Source organism: Ruditapes philippinarum, unplaced genomic scaffold (assembly GCF_026571515.1).
Source record: "Ruditapes philippinarum isolate M1 unplaced genomic scaffold, ASM2657151v2 ctg372_1_1_1_1, whole genome shotgun sequence".
NCBI classification, from domain to species: domain Eukaryota; kingdom Metazoa; phylum Mollusca; class Bivalvia; order Venerida; family Veneridae; genus Ruditapes; species Ruditapes philippinarum.
The window spans coordinates 213,716-231,727 of NW_026858913.1; the positions used below are offsets into that span (position 1 = coordinate 213,716).

The window sequence follows — 18,012 nt, forward strand, 5'->3', positions numbered from 1 at the left end:
TACGCAATTAAATTGACATTTTAAGAAAAATCGACAAGATAACTTGTTTTTTGTAATTTAATAACATTTTTTTAGAATTTTATGATCTGAGGGTTATCTATATATTGTTTAGCAATTATATATCAGTTTATAAATTTAAACGCAAGACTTTTATAGAAGTATTTTCAAATACTGACATATCAAGGATAAAATGGTACTCGTCCTCAAACATCAACAAAGTTTCAGCAGACACTATCTTTCTGAGCAATCAATGAATCCGTGTACACAACGAGAACAAATCTAAACCCAAATATAATGAATCATATACTTTTACGGAAAGTTTATTTTCTTATGTCACAAATCACGTACTTTTAACGAAATTGGTCACTTACCATGTACTTTTACCGTAATTTTGAGACAAATCACGTACTTTTTACCGAAATTTGTCACTAACCACGTACTTTTACCGTAATTTTGTCACAGATCACATACTTTTACCGAAATTTTGTCACTAACCACGTACGTTTACCGTAATTTTGTCACTAAGCACGTACTTTTACCTAATTTTGTGACAAATCACGTACTTTTACAGAAATTTTGTCACTAACCACGTACTTTTACAGTCATTTTGTAACAAATCACATACTTTTACCGAAATTTTGTCACTAACCACATACTTTAACAAGTATTTTGTAACAATTCACATACTTTTACTGTATTTTTTGTCACAAATCACATATTTAACCGATTTTTTTTGTCACAAATCACATATTTTTACCTTAATTTTGCCACTTACCACATACTTTTACTGTAATTTAACTTATTTGGTCAAGAATCACATACTTTTCCCGTAATTTCGTCATGAATCACATACTTTTACTGTAATTTTGTCATAAATCACATACTTTTACTGTAATTTTGTCAAGAATCACATATTTTTAACGGAATTTCGTCATGAATCACATACATTTACCGTAACTTTTGTAACGAATCACATATTTAACCATCATTTTGTCAAAAATCACATACTTTTACTGTAATTTTGTCATGAATCACATACTTTTACAGTAATTTGTCATGAATCACATACTTTTACCAGAATTTTGTCACAAATGACTTACTTTAACCGTAATTTTGTCACGAATCACATACTTTGCCGTGATTTTGTCACAAATCACATACTTTGCCGTGATTTGTCACAAATCACATACTTTGCCGTGATTTTGTCACAAATCACATAACTTTACTGTATTTTTGTCACCAACCACATACTTTTAACGTAATTTTGTCATAAATCACATACTTTTACCAGAATTTCGTCACAAATAACTTACATTAACCGTAATTTTGTCACCAATCATATATTTTACCGATATTTGTCATAAATCAAATACTTATACGGAAATTTTGTCACGAAACACATTATTTTACAGTAATTTTGTCAGTAATCACATATCTTTACTGTAATTTCGTCACGAATCACTTACTTTTACTGTAATCTCACCACATACCTCATAATTTTACCGTCATTTTGTCATGATTAATATACTTCAACCGGAATAAAATTTGGACTTGGCAATAAGATTTCATCAAATGATCGTGTGTGGAATTTTATATACATGCATATATCTCGCTTCTGTTAATGCAAAGACAAAAGGCTAGAATGAGTTAAAATTAATATTTATTATACTTAGTTATTTCTCAAGTTTCAATCTAATGAACATCACATTTAAATTGTATGTACATGTCGCAGACAAGTGAATAATATGAAATTGTTAAAATACGCGATAAAATTTCATTCCATGTATAATACTAAATACAAAATAGGCAAACACAATGAAAGTTATTTTCATATGGTGACTATTAATTATTGTTGATGGAAAAGTATAACAAGTACCAATCTGTGCATTATTTAAGACATGAATTACATATTAAAAGCCCATTAAGCCACCCTCGCCACAGAAACAATTGCAATTATTTTTATTTCTCAAAACCTTTTTCTTTTGGTTTCTGTTACTATCTCTAAAATGGTACTGTTGGCTATGAAACTGAACCCTCTTTTGTTATTTAGCCATAAAAGTAAAGTTAAAGTGATTAAGTATTAAGTACGACAAAATACCACTTTGTCTTTCTGTTTCTGTGACAAATGTTTACATATGCAGTCCATTTTATACCAACATTTATCTAACGTTCTCTACATCTGCTAAATATCTCAAAGAGAATGCAGACCCAAGTGAACAATAAATGTCTCCAAGATAAGGACCATTTATGACTCTCAGAGGACAACTTATATCACTCATCAAAATGTCATACATTTGAAGATAATTACTGCAACTGTTAAAACATTTCTGATGATAATAAATATGGTAACTTATAATGTACCTTTTAATTTCACAGGGTTGACTGCAGAACATAGTATCTTGTATCATTTTCAATATTTCTTTCTTTTCTGACACCCCGGCAGGCTTTTCTCTGATGAGCATAAACTCCCCGAGAAGTTGTGAACATTTTCGGACAGTGCATACATCCAAACCGCTTGTCTTCCATTTTTTTCACTATCACACGTTTATTTGACTTGAAATTCGGATCATACTGGACAGAGCCAGGGTTCATTTTTTCAGCATCCTCGTGCCTCTGTAGATGCTGCAACAAGTTATGTTTCGTTGATAATCCTTGCAAGCAAATGTGACATTCAAACTGTTTTACAGGTACGTGTGTTCTCAAATGTGTTCTCCTGTTGTTCAGTGTCCTGAATCTTTGCTGGCAATGTGGGCATTCGTATGGACGTTCGTCTGTATGCGATCTTTGGTGAATTCTCAGAGTGCTTGCTTCGTAGAAACGTTTTCCACATCCTTCGAAATTGCAAATATTGTTCAACTTATTCTCATGTTTGACTTTTATATGCCGAAGAAGGTGACTAGACCGCGAGTAAGTAGCATTACATTGGTTACATCTATACGGTCGTTCCCCCGTGTGAGAGAACATGTGGACGCGAAGAGAATCTTTAGCTGTAAAGCATCGTCCACATTCGTTACACATAAAATTACGCTGCACTTTCCCTTCACCTGAATGCTGAATCAATTCATGACGTTTCAAATTTGAAAGACTTGAAAATTTCTTTGAACATTTCTTACAATAGTTAAAGATGACGTTGTGAGTGTCGTTTAGGTGCTTTCCCAGCAATAATTTTGATGGGAAGGTCTGTTCACATGAATTACATGGGAATGTTCTTTTCGTCCGTACTTTTGGTTTCTCAAGGTCTTTGAGGATTTCCGCACATTCAATGCATTTTTCACAGTTTATAAACAATTCATTGCTCTTATGTTTCAATTTCATGTGCCTCTTAAGATTACCGTTAGATGATAGAGAAGCTGAACATACTCTACATTTGAAAGTCATCTCCGATTTAGATGCCACAACATGACTTTGAAAATCTGTTTTTGACAAAAGATTTGGATCATTGTCTTTCCCAGCAGCAGAATCTGACGGTAGTCCATGCTTCATGATCATATGTTGTTTCAAAAAACGCCACTTTGTGAATGTCCTCTTACACACCGGACACTTATAACGACTTGTAGAATGTAAATAAATATGAACCTGCAAACAGCAATGTTTTGCAAACATTTCATTACATAGATCACATTTGAATTTCATCAGCTCTCCTTCTATTACTTTACCCTTGAAATGAAGTTTTGTTTTGTCAGTATATTTACTTTGCTTAAGTTTAACACATTTGTGAGTTCTCAGACAAAAGACAGAGGTAAATTTACGAGGGCATAAGTTACAAGCATACGTAAATTTGCTATGAAATTTATGCGAGTGGATCATTAACTGAGACTTTCTTATGAACTTTTGAGCACAATGTCGACACACTGGTACAATTTGGTTACATCATCTGATTCCTTTTTGTGTCCTAGCATATGCTGTTTTAGTGTGGACATCATGTGGAAACTTTTGTCACATTCAATGCATTGGAACTTCCGCTGAAACCTTTCCTTTGTAGAATTGGTGCTTACAAAATCTTGGTCACTTTTTCTTTTATTTACATGTATGGTGTCTTTTCGCAAATCTGTATCATTTTCGTTACTTCTGTATTTATCTGCTTCAATTTTCTTAGTCACGTACTGATCTATATCTTGGACACTAATATTTTCATCTCTTCCATGTTTCATGTCTACATGTTTGCCAATTATTCCCTCTTCCAAACCATTGTGATTGCACACTGATTCTTTGCTTTTACTTTGTGTACTATAACCTGATATATTTTGGTCTTTTTTCCCAGTGTTTGCTACATTAAAACCGTCACAATTTAAAACTTGTAGGTTCTGTCTTCCATCCCCTTCTTGTGCGAGTTTAACATCCTTAACACCACATACTTCCTGCTGGGCAATTACTTCTCTTACAAGATTTTCACCCCTGTTTTTTGTATTATTCTCATGTTCAACCGTCACATTTCCTTGAGGACTTAACATATATACATCATCCTCTTCTACACTATGAGTGACCCTTTTGTGTCTTCTCAGAGCTACTATTGACTTATGCTCAGATCCACAAATATCACATTCACACAGTTGCCTAGAATTTGCTTTACCAATAATGTGAATATCCATATGATTTCTATACAGAACTTTTGATGCAAACATTTTTTCACAATGATCACACCTAAATATTGTCCCATCATTATCCTTATGATACTTCCTTAGATGGTTTTGCAAACTTTTCAGACTTGAGTAAATGGTCATACAAAACTTACATTGCAGGTTGGATGCTTCTGTCAAATCATGGTTTTCATCTCTCAAATGTGCTTCATATTCAGTTTTATCATAGAATTTTTGGGGGCAATTTGAACACTCAAAGTAGCTTTCGCTGATTTCATCATGGTCTCTCTTCATGTGTTCTTTAAAGCTATCAAAGCTTTTAAACAGTTTTCCAGTTTTACAAATCATACATTCAAAACAATGTGTATCCATATAGTGGTTAACATGGTTGCCTTTCTGATTTTCCTCTATAACTTTTAATTGCAAATGCTCTGATCCAGTCATTGTATCAACATTTAAACTGTTAACAATCTTTTGTGCATCTCTTTGAAAAACGGCAGTTTCAATATGACTTTCTTTAATACCTTTAACATCATGCTCTTGGTAATTTCCGTATTCAAAATCAAATTCTTGAGTGTTTCCTTCAACTTGATCCACATCTTTTGCTGATGCAAAATTATCAGTACTAATACATTTTGATTTAATGTTGTTGTCAATGAATGGTACAAATTCATTATCATTTTTATGTCCTTCACTACCAATTTCTGCTAGACCTTTTTCATCAATTAAATCTTTGGCCATATGTTCAATTGTGTTTTCAATATCTAATTCTTTGTCAATGTACGTGGTTTCCGTTATGAATTGAGCATCAAATATAACATCACTATTTCCAGCACTAACTTCGTCACCATTGCTCTCATGTCCTTTACCAGTGTTTTCAAACTTTACATCTTCATCAGCATTATCACAATCAGTATTTATATGATTATGATCAATATATAACTCAGTCTGGTATTCAGTTTCCATTTCACGTGGTGTTTCTTGTTTATTAGCTTTTATATCCAAACTTGATTTAAGACCTTTGTCCATACTATTTAATAATGAATAGTCTTCATCTTCATTACTGTAACCCTCATCAGTGTCTTCAAGATCAGCTTCAGAATCTACTGTTGGTTTGTGGTTATCACTTGGCATTGCTGTACCCTTGTTATAGATTTTGTCAGACTCAACATATTTATTTTGTTTAGAATGATATTCCTCTCTGATAATAGCAATATTTGTACTTTTTTCAACAAAACAATTTGGATCAATTTTCTCGAACAAATTCCCATCATCTACCAGATTGGAGTATACCACAACCTGGTTTCGTTGTGGTGCTTTTTTCTTCTTTACATCTTTACCAGCATTTGGTTTATCTTCCAAGTTATTAGCTGAATTTTTCCCGCATGATCTATTGTAATGTTTCAAAATTCCTAATCTGTGTTTCTTCATGTGTCGTTTCAGACCATAAGCATTTGCAAATCCTTTCGAACACAGAGTGCAAAATTCAGAAGGTTTCGCAAGCAGCGCTACCCTATTTGTTCCCTTTTCATGACATTTCAAATGATCTTCAAGTGTACGCTTTCGTAAAAACTCTCTATTGCATATCGAGCATTTGAACTCCTTTAGGTTTGAATGAAGTTTCTGATGTGTTTTTAGACTATTTTCATACTTGAATGTTGCCTGGCAAATGTCACATGACAATGGTGGCGAATCTTCATGAACTTTCATATGTGCTGCTAGCGATTCATTCAGGACAAATGCTTTACCACAAATGTGACAGACAAACTTCTTCGTTCCTGAAATCAAAATTTGAACAATAATGTTAGTTTTAGCTGAAAACAAATAAAACATAATGAATTTGAAACAAAATACTGCTAAGCGAAACTGTTTCAACCATTAAAATTGTATAAAATCAAAACCATCACCAGGTTACCATGTGAACTAACATTTTGTTTTATTATATAAGAACAATGAGAACAATTAATATTTGAAACCTGAAATAATTGCCAAATGTTTGTTTGACTTTCTACAGCTTAAACTTTGAACTTCAATGTGAAAAATGGAGTATTAGCTGACTATAAGCTGATCATTACCTATGTGAAAAGTCATACTCCTTGTTACATTAAACTTTCTCTTAAACTATCAAATAAATTGTATATATAGAGGATATTGAATGAGTGTAGATTAAATACTAAATTTATTTAACATGTTGCATAAATTCATTATACTTGAGACCCTGCGAGCATAATATTTATTTATTCAATAAGTTCAATAAATTTAGTATTAAATCTACATGAATATAATTTTAAATTTCTCATATACCCAAAACAAGAAGGATTTATAGTAAATAAGAGTCCATCTATAGTGTAAAGCTAACATTAGAGTGCTTTAACACTATATTTGTATATAATGCAAATAATGTCATGATGTTATAACACTAGTGAAATATCCTTTTTATTTAATGACATTATTACACTCCTGTGCAGTGGTTTATGCGATTCTGAAATAACTATACCTTCATGTATAGCCATATGCCTGGTTAGGTTGGACTTTCTCTTGAACTGTGAATCACATTGTACACACTTAAAACTTCTGACATCATCATGGCCCCTCTCATGAAGCTTTAACTGATCTGTAGTAGTGAATGACTGTGCACACCTACAATAACAGAATGTATGAACGTAATCTCCACTCCACTGAAATTTCTAGCATAAAATTAATGATATTGCATTATAATTGGTAACATACAAGACATCAATTATTAACCTGAAAAGATGTGAACCTAAAAGTGACATTATGCTAATTTTTTCATTGTTAAGTTGAGCTGAAATGACTATAAATTTCAAAAGATTGACTGATATAATGGTGATTGACCTGTTCACTCACTATATACTCTTGGATGGTCATGATAATGTCACTTCAAAGTGAATACTTTTTGAAAAAATTGGCTTTCAGATACAAGGTAAAACCTTGACCAGAACGTAACTTAAGGTTACAATTAAGACAAAATTAATGCTAGAATTAATGGTGTAGGACAAAGGCCTACAATTAAGATTTGAAGTTATGTATGAAGTTAGGTCAAAACTCTTTTAAAGGGACTCCAATGATGGGACTGGAAATGATTTTTGCAATTTATGTTCCATTTGATAAAAGTGTACAACAAAAACTTGTGTGCAATGTTTCTGATCATTTGTCTGCTTCATTTTTAAAATAATCATTCTTATTGTGAAAAATGACTGAAAAACTGAAAAGCGTTGAAATGCTTTTCACTAAAATCATGCTAAAAATAGCGCAAAAGTAAAATTATCCATTTATTTCTGGATATATTTCTAAATGATCTTTTTCAAACTGTTATGTTTAAAATGCCCCAGCTGATCTATGTAATTTATGTTTTACGTTTTTAGGCTTTTAAACCTCAGTTGAGTTCCATTAATGTGATATGAATTTGTATACATAAAGAAAACTCAGTATTAAGTGAAAAGGATAGTTTCACTATTCTCTGAACAGTTAAGCTAAAAATCTCTAACCATATTATTTTGACCCTACCTTGTGCAGTAGTAACGTACTCCTAAATGTTTCTTTTTATGTACTCTGAAAGAGTTCATACTGCTGAATATCTGCCCACACACCTTACATACAATAACTGGCTTCTGTTTGTCAGTACTGTTTTTCTGCTCACTAGGTTCATTTCCTGCAATATAGAGAGAGGACATAATTCATTATCTATTTCACACAATTTCAAATGAAACCGACACCTACTATTTATTATCAATGATTAAAGCTGGATGTCTCCAGATGAGCCAAAATAGTTTATAAAAATCAAACTAGGAGAAAAATCTACTACGATTTTAAGGAAAGTAAAAAGATTTAAGTGATAAGTTACAAGTTGTGTGATTTTTGTCTGATTTTAGGGCCCAGTTACACAGACGGTCGGTCCCCAATTGGTCATTTAATCTTAAATTTACTCGCTGTAATGATCGGTTGTCATGCGTGATTTTATTTCTGGTTTTCTGTGTAAACGGCCATCGGTGACAGACAGCAAACTCAAACGGGAATTAGTTGATGATTAAATGCTGAAATACTTTTGGTTTTTATCGTTTGTAAATGGGAGCCAAATCGGGCGTAACGCTGATTAATCGGTGTTTGATAGCTAGTCATCAGTGGTTAAACACTTTCCGTCAGATATGGCCGGTGATTCATATTTGGTTATCTTTGTCCGATCGGTGATATCGGTGATAAAGAGCTTGAATATCTCGTGATATAGGTTGCCGTCGGTAATTTTTAAAATATTTTCACCGATCGAGAATTTTAAACGTGTTTAAAAATCCCAATCGGTAATTTTTCACCGATGAAACTAATCTTTCCCCAATAGCAGTTGATAGGTGGAAAACAGGTGACCAATAGGTGATATCAGTGATCAATACGTTGTCATCGGTTCACTCCATAATTTGGCTAAAAAAACTACCGATCAATCACCGATGGCTCTGTGTAACTGGGGTGTTACTGTATCTATCACCCTATTCATACAGTGTGACAAATGCAGTAAGGGATAGTTTTGCATATTTTAACCCCTTTTTGGTAACATGTGTGGATTGTAAGTCCTATTTGCAATATGTAAATCACTTTCTTTGTTTACTTCCAATATTTCAATTTCAAATACATTTCCCATTTTCATGAATCTGGAGGCATGCTGCTTTAAGAGTAACTAATTATAGGCTGTTTGTTTACCATCGACTGTATTGAAATATCGAAATCATTTTTATGTGTAACATAAAACAAGAACGTGTTTGTTAAACACAAATGCCCCCGGCTCAGATTCTTGTCAATAACAATATTTAAAACAAAGGCTGTATGGGCAAAAGTGTAAAAAATCTATTTTTAGCACTGGTGACCTTGACCCAACTGACCCCTAACTCCATCCAAAGGAAGAATATCATGCAACTTATTTTCCTACCAAATATGAAATAAATCTGTCAATATATAAAGGCTGTATAGGCAAAAGTGTAAAAATCTATTTTTAGCACTGTTGACCTTGACCCAACTGACCCCTAACTCCATCCAAAGGAAGAATAGTTATCTTCCTACCAATTATAATACAAATCTGTCAATATATAAAGGCTGTATGAGCAAAAGTGTAAAAATCTATTTTTAGCACCGGTGACCTTGACCCAACTGACCCCTACCTCCATCCAAATGAGAATACCTCAATTTTTTGTTCCTACAAAATATACAAAACATCTGTCAATAGAATAAGGTTAATACACCTGTAAAGTTTAAGAAATCTATTTTTGACATTGATGACCTTGACCCAAATGACCCCTTACTAAAGCAAAAGGAAGAGGACCTCCTTGGTATGACTATTATAAACATGAAAGACATTAACTTAAAAATAAATGCTGTATGAGCAGAAATGTTTAGATTTATTTTTTTACACAAGTGACCTTGACCTAGAGACCCCTAACGCCACAAAAAATTAGAGGACCGTTAAAGGTATCCACCTACCAAATATGAAAGATATCATTAAATTAATTAAGTAATTAGGTGAATTTTTTTGATAAATCCAACTTGGCTGAATAGGTTAACCATACAAGGCCCTATTTTCAAAGTGGTAAAAAGGGAAATTACTGGGAAAATGGATGGCACATTTATATAACTTGGCAATATCATGTACATTGTATTGATAAGTAAGTGTGAAAATTATTAAGCCATTAGTTCAGATAGAACATAAGATATTTCCAACTTGCCGGTTTAGGTTAACCATTATTCATTTTCTAAGTGCTGAAAAGGGCCATAACTTGGTGCAAATGGAAGCCATCGTTATGTAACTTGCCCAGATCATATACTTTGTATGGATGAGTAAGTGTGTAAATTATGGAGCCATTGGTACAGGTAGAACTTAAGAAAAATCCAACTTGCCGTTCTAGGATAACCTTGGACGGACAGACGGACGGACAGACAGGCGGACAGTTCAATTACTATATGCCCGGGGGAATAAAAATGCTAATCAATCCAATGTGTGAACACCTAGGGTTACAATGTCTTCAATCTTCAAAAATCTTTGGAAACTATGGTGATAAAATTTCATAAATTTTACATGTACATGTACGTGTATTTACAACTTTCTTTTATAGCATTTATATTTAATAGTAACATTATTCTCATTTTCTAATGTTTCACCATAACTTAGTGTAAAAGTACTTAGCAACTTTTTAGCTTTACAAGCAGAAGTAAAATACAGACTGTTTAAAAGCTGAGGAAAATAGCACTGACTGTGCAGTAATGTGTTGTAAACGTAACAAAATGTAAACAAAGTAGTATTTAGACTTCCATACAAAATACTTATTCACTATTCTTATACCTATTTTCAACGAATCAAAAGAAGCAAGGATAGTTTAACTTAATGACAAATGAATATTTTTTGGAAACTGTAACAAGATACCAAAAACAAAAAAATTAAGAAAGTTTTTAAGAAATAAAAACAATAGCATTTCTGAGGCATAATGGCAGCCTTTAACCCTTTACCACATATATACGCAAAACAATGCACTTTCGACCCCCCCCCTTTTTTAGGCCTCAAATAGTGAAAAAATGTCCTATTTGGGCCCCAAACATAAGTTTTCGTTTGAGAAAAGTTGCTAAAAAAAATTGAGCACTTTTTCGGCGCCGCCCCCAATTCAAAAGATACATCAGGGGGTTGCCAGCTTTCCTCAGCTTTTAAACAGTCTGTATTTTACTTCTGCTTGTAAAGCTAAAAAGTTGCTAGGGGGGTTTGAAGGGGGGCGGAGTCCCCCTCATCGCCAAGAAAATTTTTGACTTGTGAGAGGCTGAAAATGACCCCAGGTCGATCATAATGTAACGTTTAACCAACGCTGAAAAGCCTTTGACTCTATCTCAGTCCCTTGAGCAGTTGCAGCACTTTGAAATAAATTTTGATGGAAAAAATCGAGGCAAAATAGTGATTTTTGGCAATTTTGAGATGTCCCCTCGTTGCCATGGTAACAGGAAATTTAAGACTGAGCATGTCGTTACAAAGGCAATGGTCCAGTCAACATTTGTGCCAAGTTTGATTAGTATTGAAGCATTTTTCATAGTTTCATAGCAGTTTGAACTTGTAACAGGAGGCTTTTCAGTGAAAACGGCCATTTTTCACAATATGCTCATGGGGGAAAGGGTTAAGAATATCTTTCACATCTACACATATCACATCTACAAATATATGAATCCTAGACTAAGCACATACTGTGCTGTGTATAAAAAAAACCCACCAAGGCTTGAACTCATGCACACTGGGTTGAAAGGTAGATAAAATAACTAATAAGTCAATGGCTTTCAGATTCATTCAATTCTAGCTATAATGCAAGATTTATTTACATTTATAATTTTTTGTATGTAAATCAGGAAAACCCACAGATAAACATACCTGTATTTTTGTGTTTGTTGCAATGCCTGGTTCCACAAACTTCACAATCATATTTCTTGGTATCTGTATGAATTTTTCCATGTTTCTGTAAAATAAATAACATGGTTTATCCTTTAACCTTCTAAACTTCCATGTTTCATGTCTCTTTCCTGAAGCTGGAATAGTCCATTTAAGTTACAATGGGTTCTATTATCATAATCAAATTAAACAAGAGCTGTTGGTAGGACAGCATGCTTGACTGTTCTAAGCACTTCATAGTAAAACAAGAGCCTGGATAATGTAGAATTTTCTATGTTCAAAAAAGGGCAATAAATCTGTCAAATCCATGTAAGAGGTAAAGGCCTATAACAGTGACCTCCTATTAAGCTCTCATATATAAGTGTGTGACGTTTCAACCCATTCCCTTCATTGCTTTTTAAGATACAAACTTGCACGCCTGGGTGAGTACAATAGCTCATATTTCTTTGGATAGTCAAGCTGAAAGAAATAAGCTACAAACAGAATAGAGCCTGGTCAGACTGCATGAAAGTGCACTGTACTTGTGACAGCACTGGTAATCACTTTTGGTTTGTGTAGATGAAAGATGAATCATAAAAGATTAGATTGACAAAACTGATCTCCTGCAGGTGCTTAGGCCAGTATTTAACTTTTTATGCACTTGTAAACCTTTGTGAGTACAAGAAAATTAAGATTTGCATGTACAAGAAATCTAAAAAAAGCCAACCTGAACTTGCATTCAATACACAAAATAATAATTATATTTTCAATCATTTTGTACATTTTCATAGCAGAATAATTACTGATTTTCTAATCACCTCATTTAATTGTTCCAGGCTCCACATTGTTTTACTTTGTGAACACCAGGACTTAAACATGGGTCTAGCTTCAAACACATACCTTCAACTGAGACTTGGTTTCAAATTCCTTACCGCAGATATTACACACTTCATTCACTGTCTCCGTTACAAATGTTGGTCTATCTTCAACAATTTGTTTTTGCTTCTGCTTCTTACCTTAAAAATAAAATAAAGGTTTTCGGATAAGATAAGTCAAACTATAATATAATTTATTTCGTTAAAAATGTGTTTGTCTTGATTATCAGCAATATAAATTAGTGTCATGTATTGCCCAGCAAGTTTACGAATATTACACTGGCTTCCTGTACAGACATATTTAGCTTGATGGTTACTGTTTACAGCAGTAACAAGGGTCTGAGTTTCTGCTGAAGAGATACCCCAAGAGCTAGATATTACCGTCTGTGATAACAGAGAGTGTTTGATTCTTTTTCTTGCATATTAATCATATTCAGTAAGAATATACAAAAAGTAATATTTTCATGTATCACTTTTTCCTTATAGTAGCTAGCAAAACCTGTCTTACACCCCAACATGATGTCATTCCTGTGCGTCTTGTTATGAATGAATTGCAGTGATAGGATTATGTTATTATCACTAATGTATTTAATTCTTACCCTTATTCATGTAAGTGTTGAATGCCTGTTTGTTTAACATAAATCAATACTTCTGGAATATCGAAGCAGTGTTTTTAGAAACAGATTTAAACATGAGTGAGCGATGTTAGTAACCAATGGCAACAATAAATAAACAAACAAATATATGTAGGGCCTACAAACCTTGACTGCAGTGTCTCCTAGAATGTTTTTTATATGAACCTTCTCCTGTTAAGATCACACCACAAACTTCGCATTTGTATTTTTTCCGTTCTTCGTGGATTCCTCTGTGTCTCTGAATAACAATGCTTTCAATGTTCAAAACTTTCAATCATTTAATTTAGTGCATATAACGATAATTATATTCTTACTTAAAAAACCTGAACAGTAAATGAAAATAAACATTTATGAGAAACAGATTTGCTGAAAGAAATACCTCCAGTTCAACTACAAAAATCTTACAAAATAAATAGAGAAATACCTTAAACTTGTACTTGGTTTTGAAAGCCTTCCCACAGATGTTGCATTCAAAGTCATCTCTTGGTTTGCTTATAACTTCACCTCTATTCTTCTCTTCCTCAATCATTTTCTCCATGCTAAAAAATGCAGACATTTCTACAAAATTATCATTTCCATAGTTTATCATTAAATGATCTGATAATATTTATAATCTTGACTTACATGTTTCGTTCATTAGAGTTACTTCGATATTAGAATATTTTGGATTTTCCCAGCTAATCAATAAATTTGTGGGGTGCAAAGTTAACAAACATAGAGTTGCACATATTAATGGTAAATATATAAATATTATTGGAAAAAGTAAGCATAGCATAATTACTCTATTAAAAACAGTAGTGCACCATGAAGCTTAAATGTTAAATTTTTCTGGATTTAACTCAATACAGAACTGAAACACACCTCTAGACACTTGCAGAAATCATGATTAATAAATAGACAAATATCATTTTTTTCGCCGATTCTTACATTTTTCATTCATTATTATACATAAATTGGTCTGAAATGATGTAAAAGCCCTTTTAAAGTTCATTCTGTCGGTTGAAAAGGCAAGATATTAGCATTTAATCATTCAAGTGCCCTGTCGGGTATATACCGTAATACGGTATTAAGTGTGGTGCTTTAATTCTCTTTTTAGTCTCACTCAAAATTTTGTATGTACTTGCGGGATGATGTTACAAATAAACTGATTTTTGTCAGGTGCAGAGCTAACACGAATCCAGTCTGGAACATAGTTCATATTATGTCCCAGGTACAGAATAAGGCAGGTATGTCACTTACTTAGTAACTATTTGAGCATTATCAGTATACTTGTAGGCTACTTTGGCTTTTATAACCCTTGAATCCTGGTGTCCATTGGCCGCAGGGGAATTCTAAGTTCAACTTATTGTACTATGCATCGAATCAGACTCAGAGATATTGTGCTACTTTGTGTGTACGAAATACCTTCCCTCTCCAGGAAGGTACACTTTTTTTTAAGTTCTTAGAACCTTATAAACATTTTTCATAGTTGTATTACAGAAAGAAATTTAAGATTATCATTCTCATCTTGAAAATAAACAGACCTACAAGATGTTCAAATGTTTAATTTAGCTATCAATGTTCAACAATATTTAAAATCAAATATTCGATACTAAAAAATTCAAAAGAAGAGACATACCTTTTTATCATAAATATTTGCAGCTATTCTCGTCTTGTCTATGCTTTTACTACGTTTCCAATCTAATAGATAGAGCTGATCAAATATTTAACAAGCAATCTCTATTTTTCATACTTTCCTTATTTTTGATTTGATTTAAGAACTTGCTTTTACCAAGCAATACCAATGTTTCTAACCTCGTGATACATAATAATAAGTAAATGCTAAGATTATATAATAAAGTCAATAAAAAATAGTAATTTCAAATCAACCGGAAATATACGAAAACATGGCGATGTTGATAAAAGGGGAGTAACTATGCTTGGATTTGTTTATTATCAGTTTCCCCGTTTTTCATTTTAATAATAGACACATAATTATATAATCTATATAAATACGGTGTTCTTTATTAATATATCACTTTTTAAAATAATAAGTTTTATACTGTTTTCGTACTCCATGATGCCAAAAAAATGCCATCACTTAAACAGAAATTGATAGTCCAAGGGGAGAATCTGCAACAACAGAAATTAATAGTCCAAGGGGAATAACTGCTACATATAATTCAAAGAAAATAATGTAGCAGTTTTCCCCCTTTATGTTTTCCAATAACAGCCTCACCAACTCAGTACCTCATTATATTTGAATTTCCTAATCACACTATTCAATCCCACTTCTAATGTTTTTGGGTTCAAAGCCACACAAACATTTTAATGGTCATTATGGTGACTATCCAGGAAGACCTCAGCTGCCGATCGTAGAATAACATGTTTTTAAGGAATGAGCTGGAATCTGCATGAGTAGATTTATCGATATTCCCTAAGCTAGCTGGATTGTTTCCTCTAATGAAATAATCCAAAGTCCCTGGTGAGGCAGTGAGGGACAAGGTTTGAAGTCAGTAACCTGAAGCACTTGGCCACAGACAACCCCAATTAAACAATATATCCATCTTGATACTTATAAAGTAATGGGCTATTTTTGCATAGCCAAACATATATATTTTATATATTTACTGTAGAATGCAAGTGCCTCATCACTTTATTACTTCTCTATCTACTACAAAATTATAGTTATTATTTGTCACTAATTTTATTAACCCATTAGGCCTACTTCATGAGCAATTTGTGAAAATGGCTGTTTTCATTGAAAAGTCTCCCATTACAAGTTCAAATTGCTATAAAACTATAAAAAATGCTTCAATACAAATCAAACTTGGCACAAATATTGACTGGACCATTGCCTTTGTAACAACATGCTCAGGCTTAAATTTCCTGTTACCATGGCAACGAGGGGACATCTCATAATTGCCAAAAATCACTATTTTGCATTGACTTTTTCCATCAAATTGATTTCAAAGTGCTGCAACTTCTCAATGGATTGAGATAGTCAAATGCTTTTCAGTGTTGGTTACACGTTACCATATGATCAATCTGGGGTCATTTATAGCCTCTCACAAGTCCAAAACTTTTCTTGGCGATAAGGAGTACTGCCGGCCCCCTTCAAACTCCCCAAACAGAAGGCACATCCCCTTCTGTGTTTGGGGCCCAAACAGGACATTTTTTCACTATCTGAGGCCTAAAAGAGGGGGAAGGGTGGAAAGTGCATTGTTTCGCGAATATATGAGGTAAAGGGTTAAGATCCTACAAAATTGCATTTCATCTGCTGTACTAGTATTTTAATTTCATCATTTGCAGTTTATTATTTTTGCCAAAACAAACAATCCCACAAATTTAAAGATCCATGAAAATGATATTTTTGACAAAAAATTCTGATTTCAAACCCACAAAATTAAGTGCAATCACATAAAACACTTTACAAATGTTCATAACAATTAGCATGAATAATGTAGGCACCCTGCTTCTAGCAATATATATCAAGGAATGGTGGAAAAATTTGACACTCAAGACCTGGAAGCAATCACTCAGAGGGATGAAAGCATAAACCATTATCTGGCAGCAACTGATTCTAACCATGACACCAGTGGAGACCAAGCTCAACCTGCATGGCTGTGCCCTCTGATGTTGATCTGTAGTGTTTGCTATTCAGTCAATTCATATTTTATAATTTTTCCCTTAAATAATGAAAAGTATTGATCAGATTAAAAGATCAACAGGTCCATTTATAGTGTTTAACTTGGCAAGGGTTAGGGTTGTCAAGACAGCTAAGTTGGTAGTTTTGCTGTATGGTATTCTGAGGATCCGAGGTTCTGATGCCAGTTGGGCTGCATGTTTTTCTCCTCCCATGGTATATAACTCATACAGAAATAGTTCAGGACCATACATAAAAAGGAAACAATTTGTTCGCAGTTTTTTTAGCAAGTTTATTAAGTAATTCATATAAAAAAAGGTCTAAAAGAATAGTTTATACAATAACATATCACGCATTGCATTTTTTGGTTGTTAGTAACATAGTTGTATGAAAATATTAAACTATTAAATTGAATATTGAACTAAATACATGTATCAAATATTTACTAAATGCTAGAACTTGCTGTTCAACCCTTTTGCTGTTTGTTAAAACTGTTGTCATGTGAAAATACTGTTCTTAAATCGTATTCAAAGAGCAATAAACTAAACTAACTTAATGCTAAAAATATTTATGTATATTGCTTAAACTAAATATTTTATGTTTATATTGAATATGAAACTAAATATTAAACATTGATATACACATATATTGAATCTGATATTTAATATTACATATTTTAAATTTAATATTGAACTAAATATTTAAAATCTAAATTGAATATGGGGCTTAATACCTTAAACATACATATAACAGTATATTAAAATAGAAACTTAATACATGTGTTAAATATTATAAAATTAAATAACTGATAATACACATGTATGGAATATGGAAAAAATATGTTTTATTGATCATTACAACAGTATTCAATATATATATATCAATTATTAAAAATAAACAT

At 32.8% G+C, this 18,012-nt stretch overlaps 2 protein-coding genes across 2 annotated transcripts; both read right to left on the minus strand.

The window, feature by feature from the left end:
• Nucleotides 1-1,504: 1,504 nt before the first annotated feature.
• On the minus strand, nucleotides 1,505-3,821 carry LOC132754665 (zinc finger protein 184-like). The gene has a single exon (XM_060745320.1). The coding sequence runs from the start codon at nucleotides 3,805-3,807 to the stop codon at nucleotides 2,371-2,373; it is 1,437 nt and encodes a 478-aa protein (XP_060601303.1). The 5' UTR covers nucleotides 3,808-3,821; the 3' UTR covers nucleotides 1,505-2,370.
• LOC132754658 (protein suppressor of hairy wing-like) lies at nucleotides 3,821-15,366 on the minus strand. The gene is made up of 8 exons (XM_060745312.1): nucleotides 15,105-15,366; nucleotides 13,911-14,025; nucleotides 13,613-13,724; nucleotides 12,877-12,992; nucleotides 11,980-12,064; nucleotides 8,106-8,250; nucleotides 7,075-7,217; nucleotides 3,821-6,355 (listed from the first exon to the last, which is right to left on the minus strand). The coding sequence occupies exons 1-8, from the start codon at nucleotides 15,113-15,115 to the stop codon at nucleotides 3,822-3,824; spliced, it is 3,261 nt and encodes a 1,086-aa protein (XP_060601295.1). The 5' UTR covers nucleotides 15,116-15,366; the 3' UTR covers nucleotide 3,821.
• Between the last annotated feature and the right edge of the window lie 2,646 nt (nucleotides 15,367-18,012).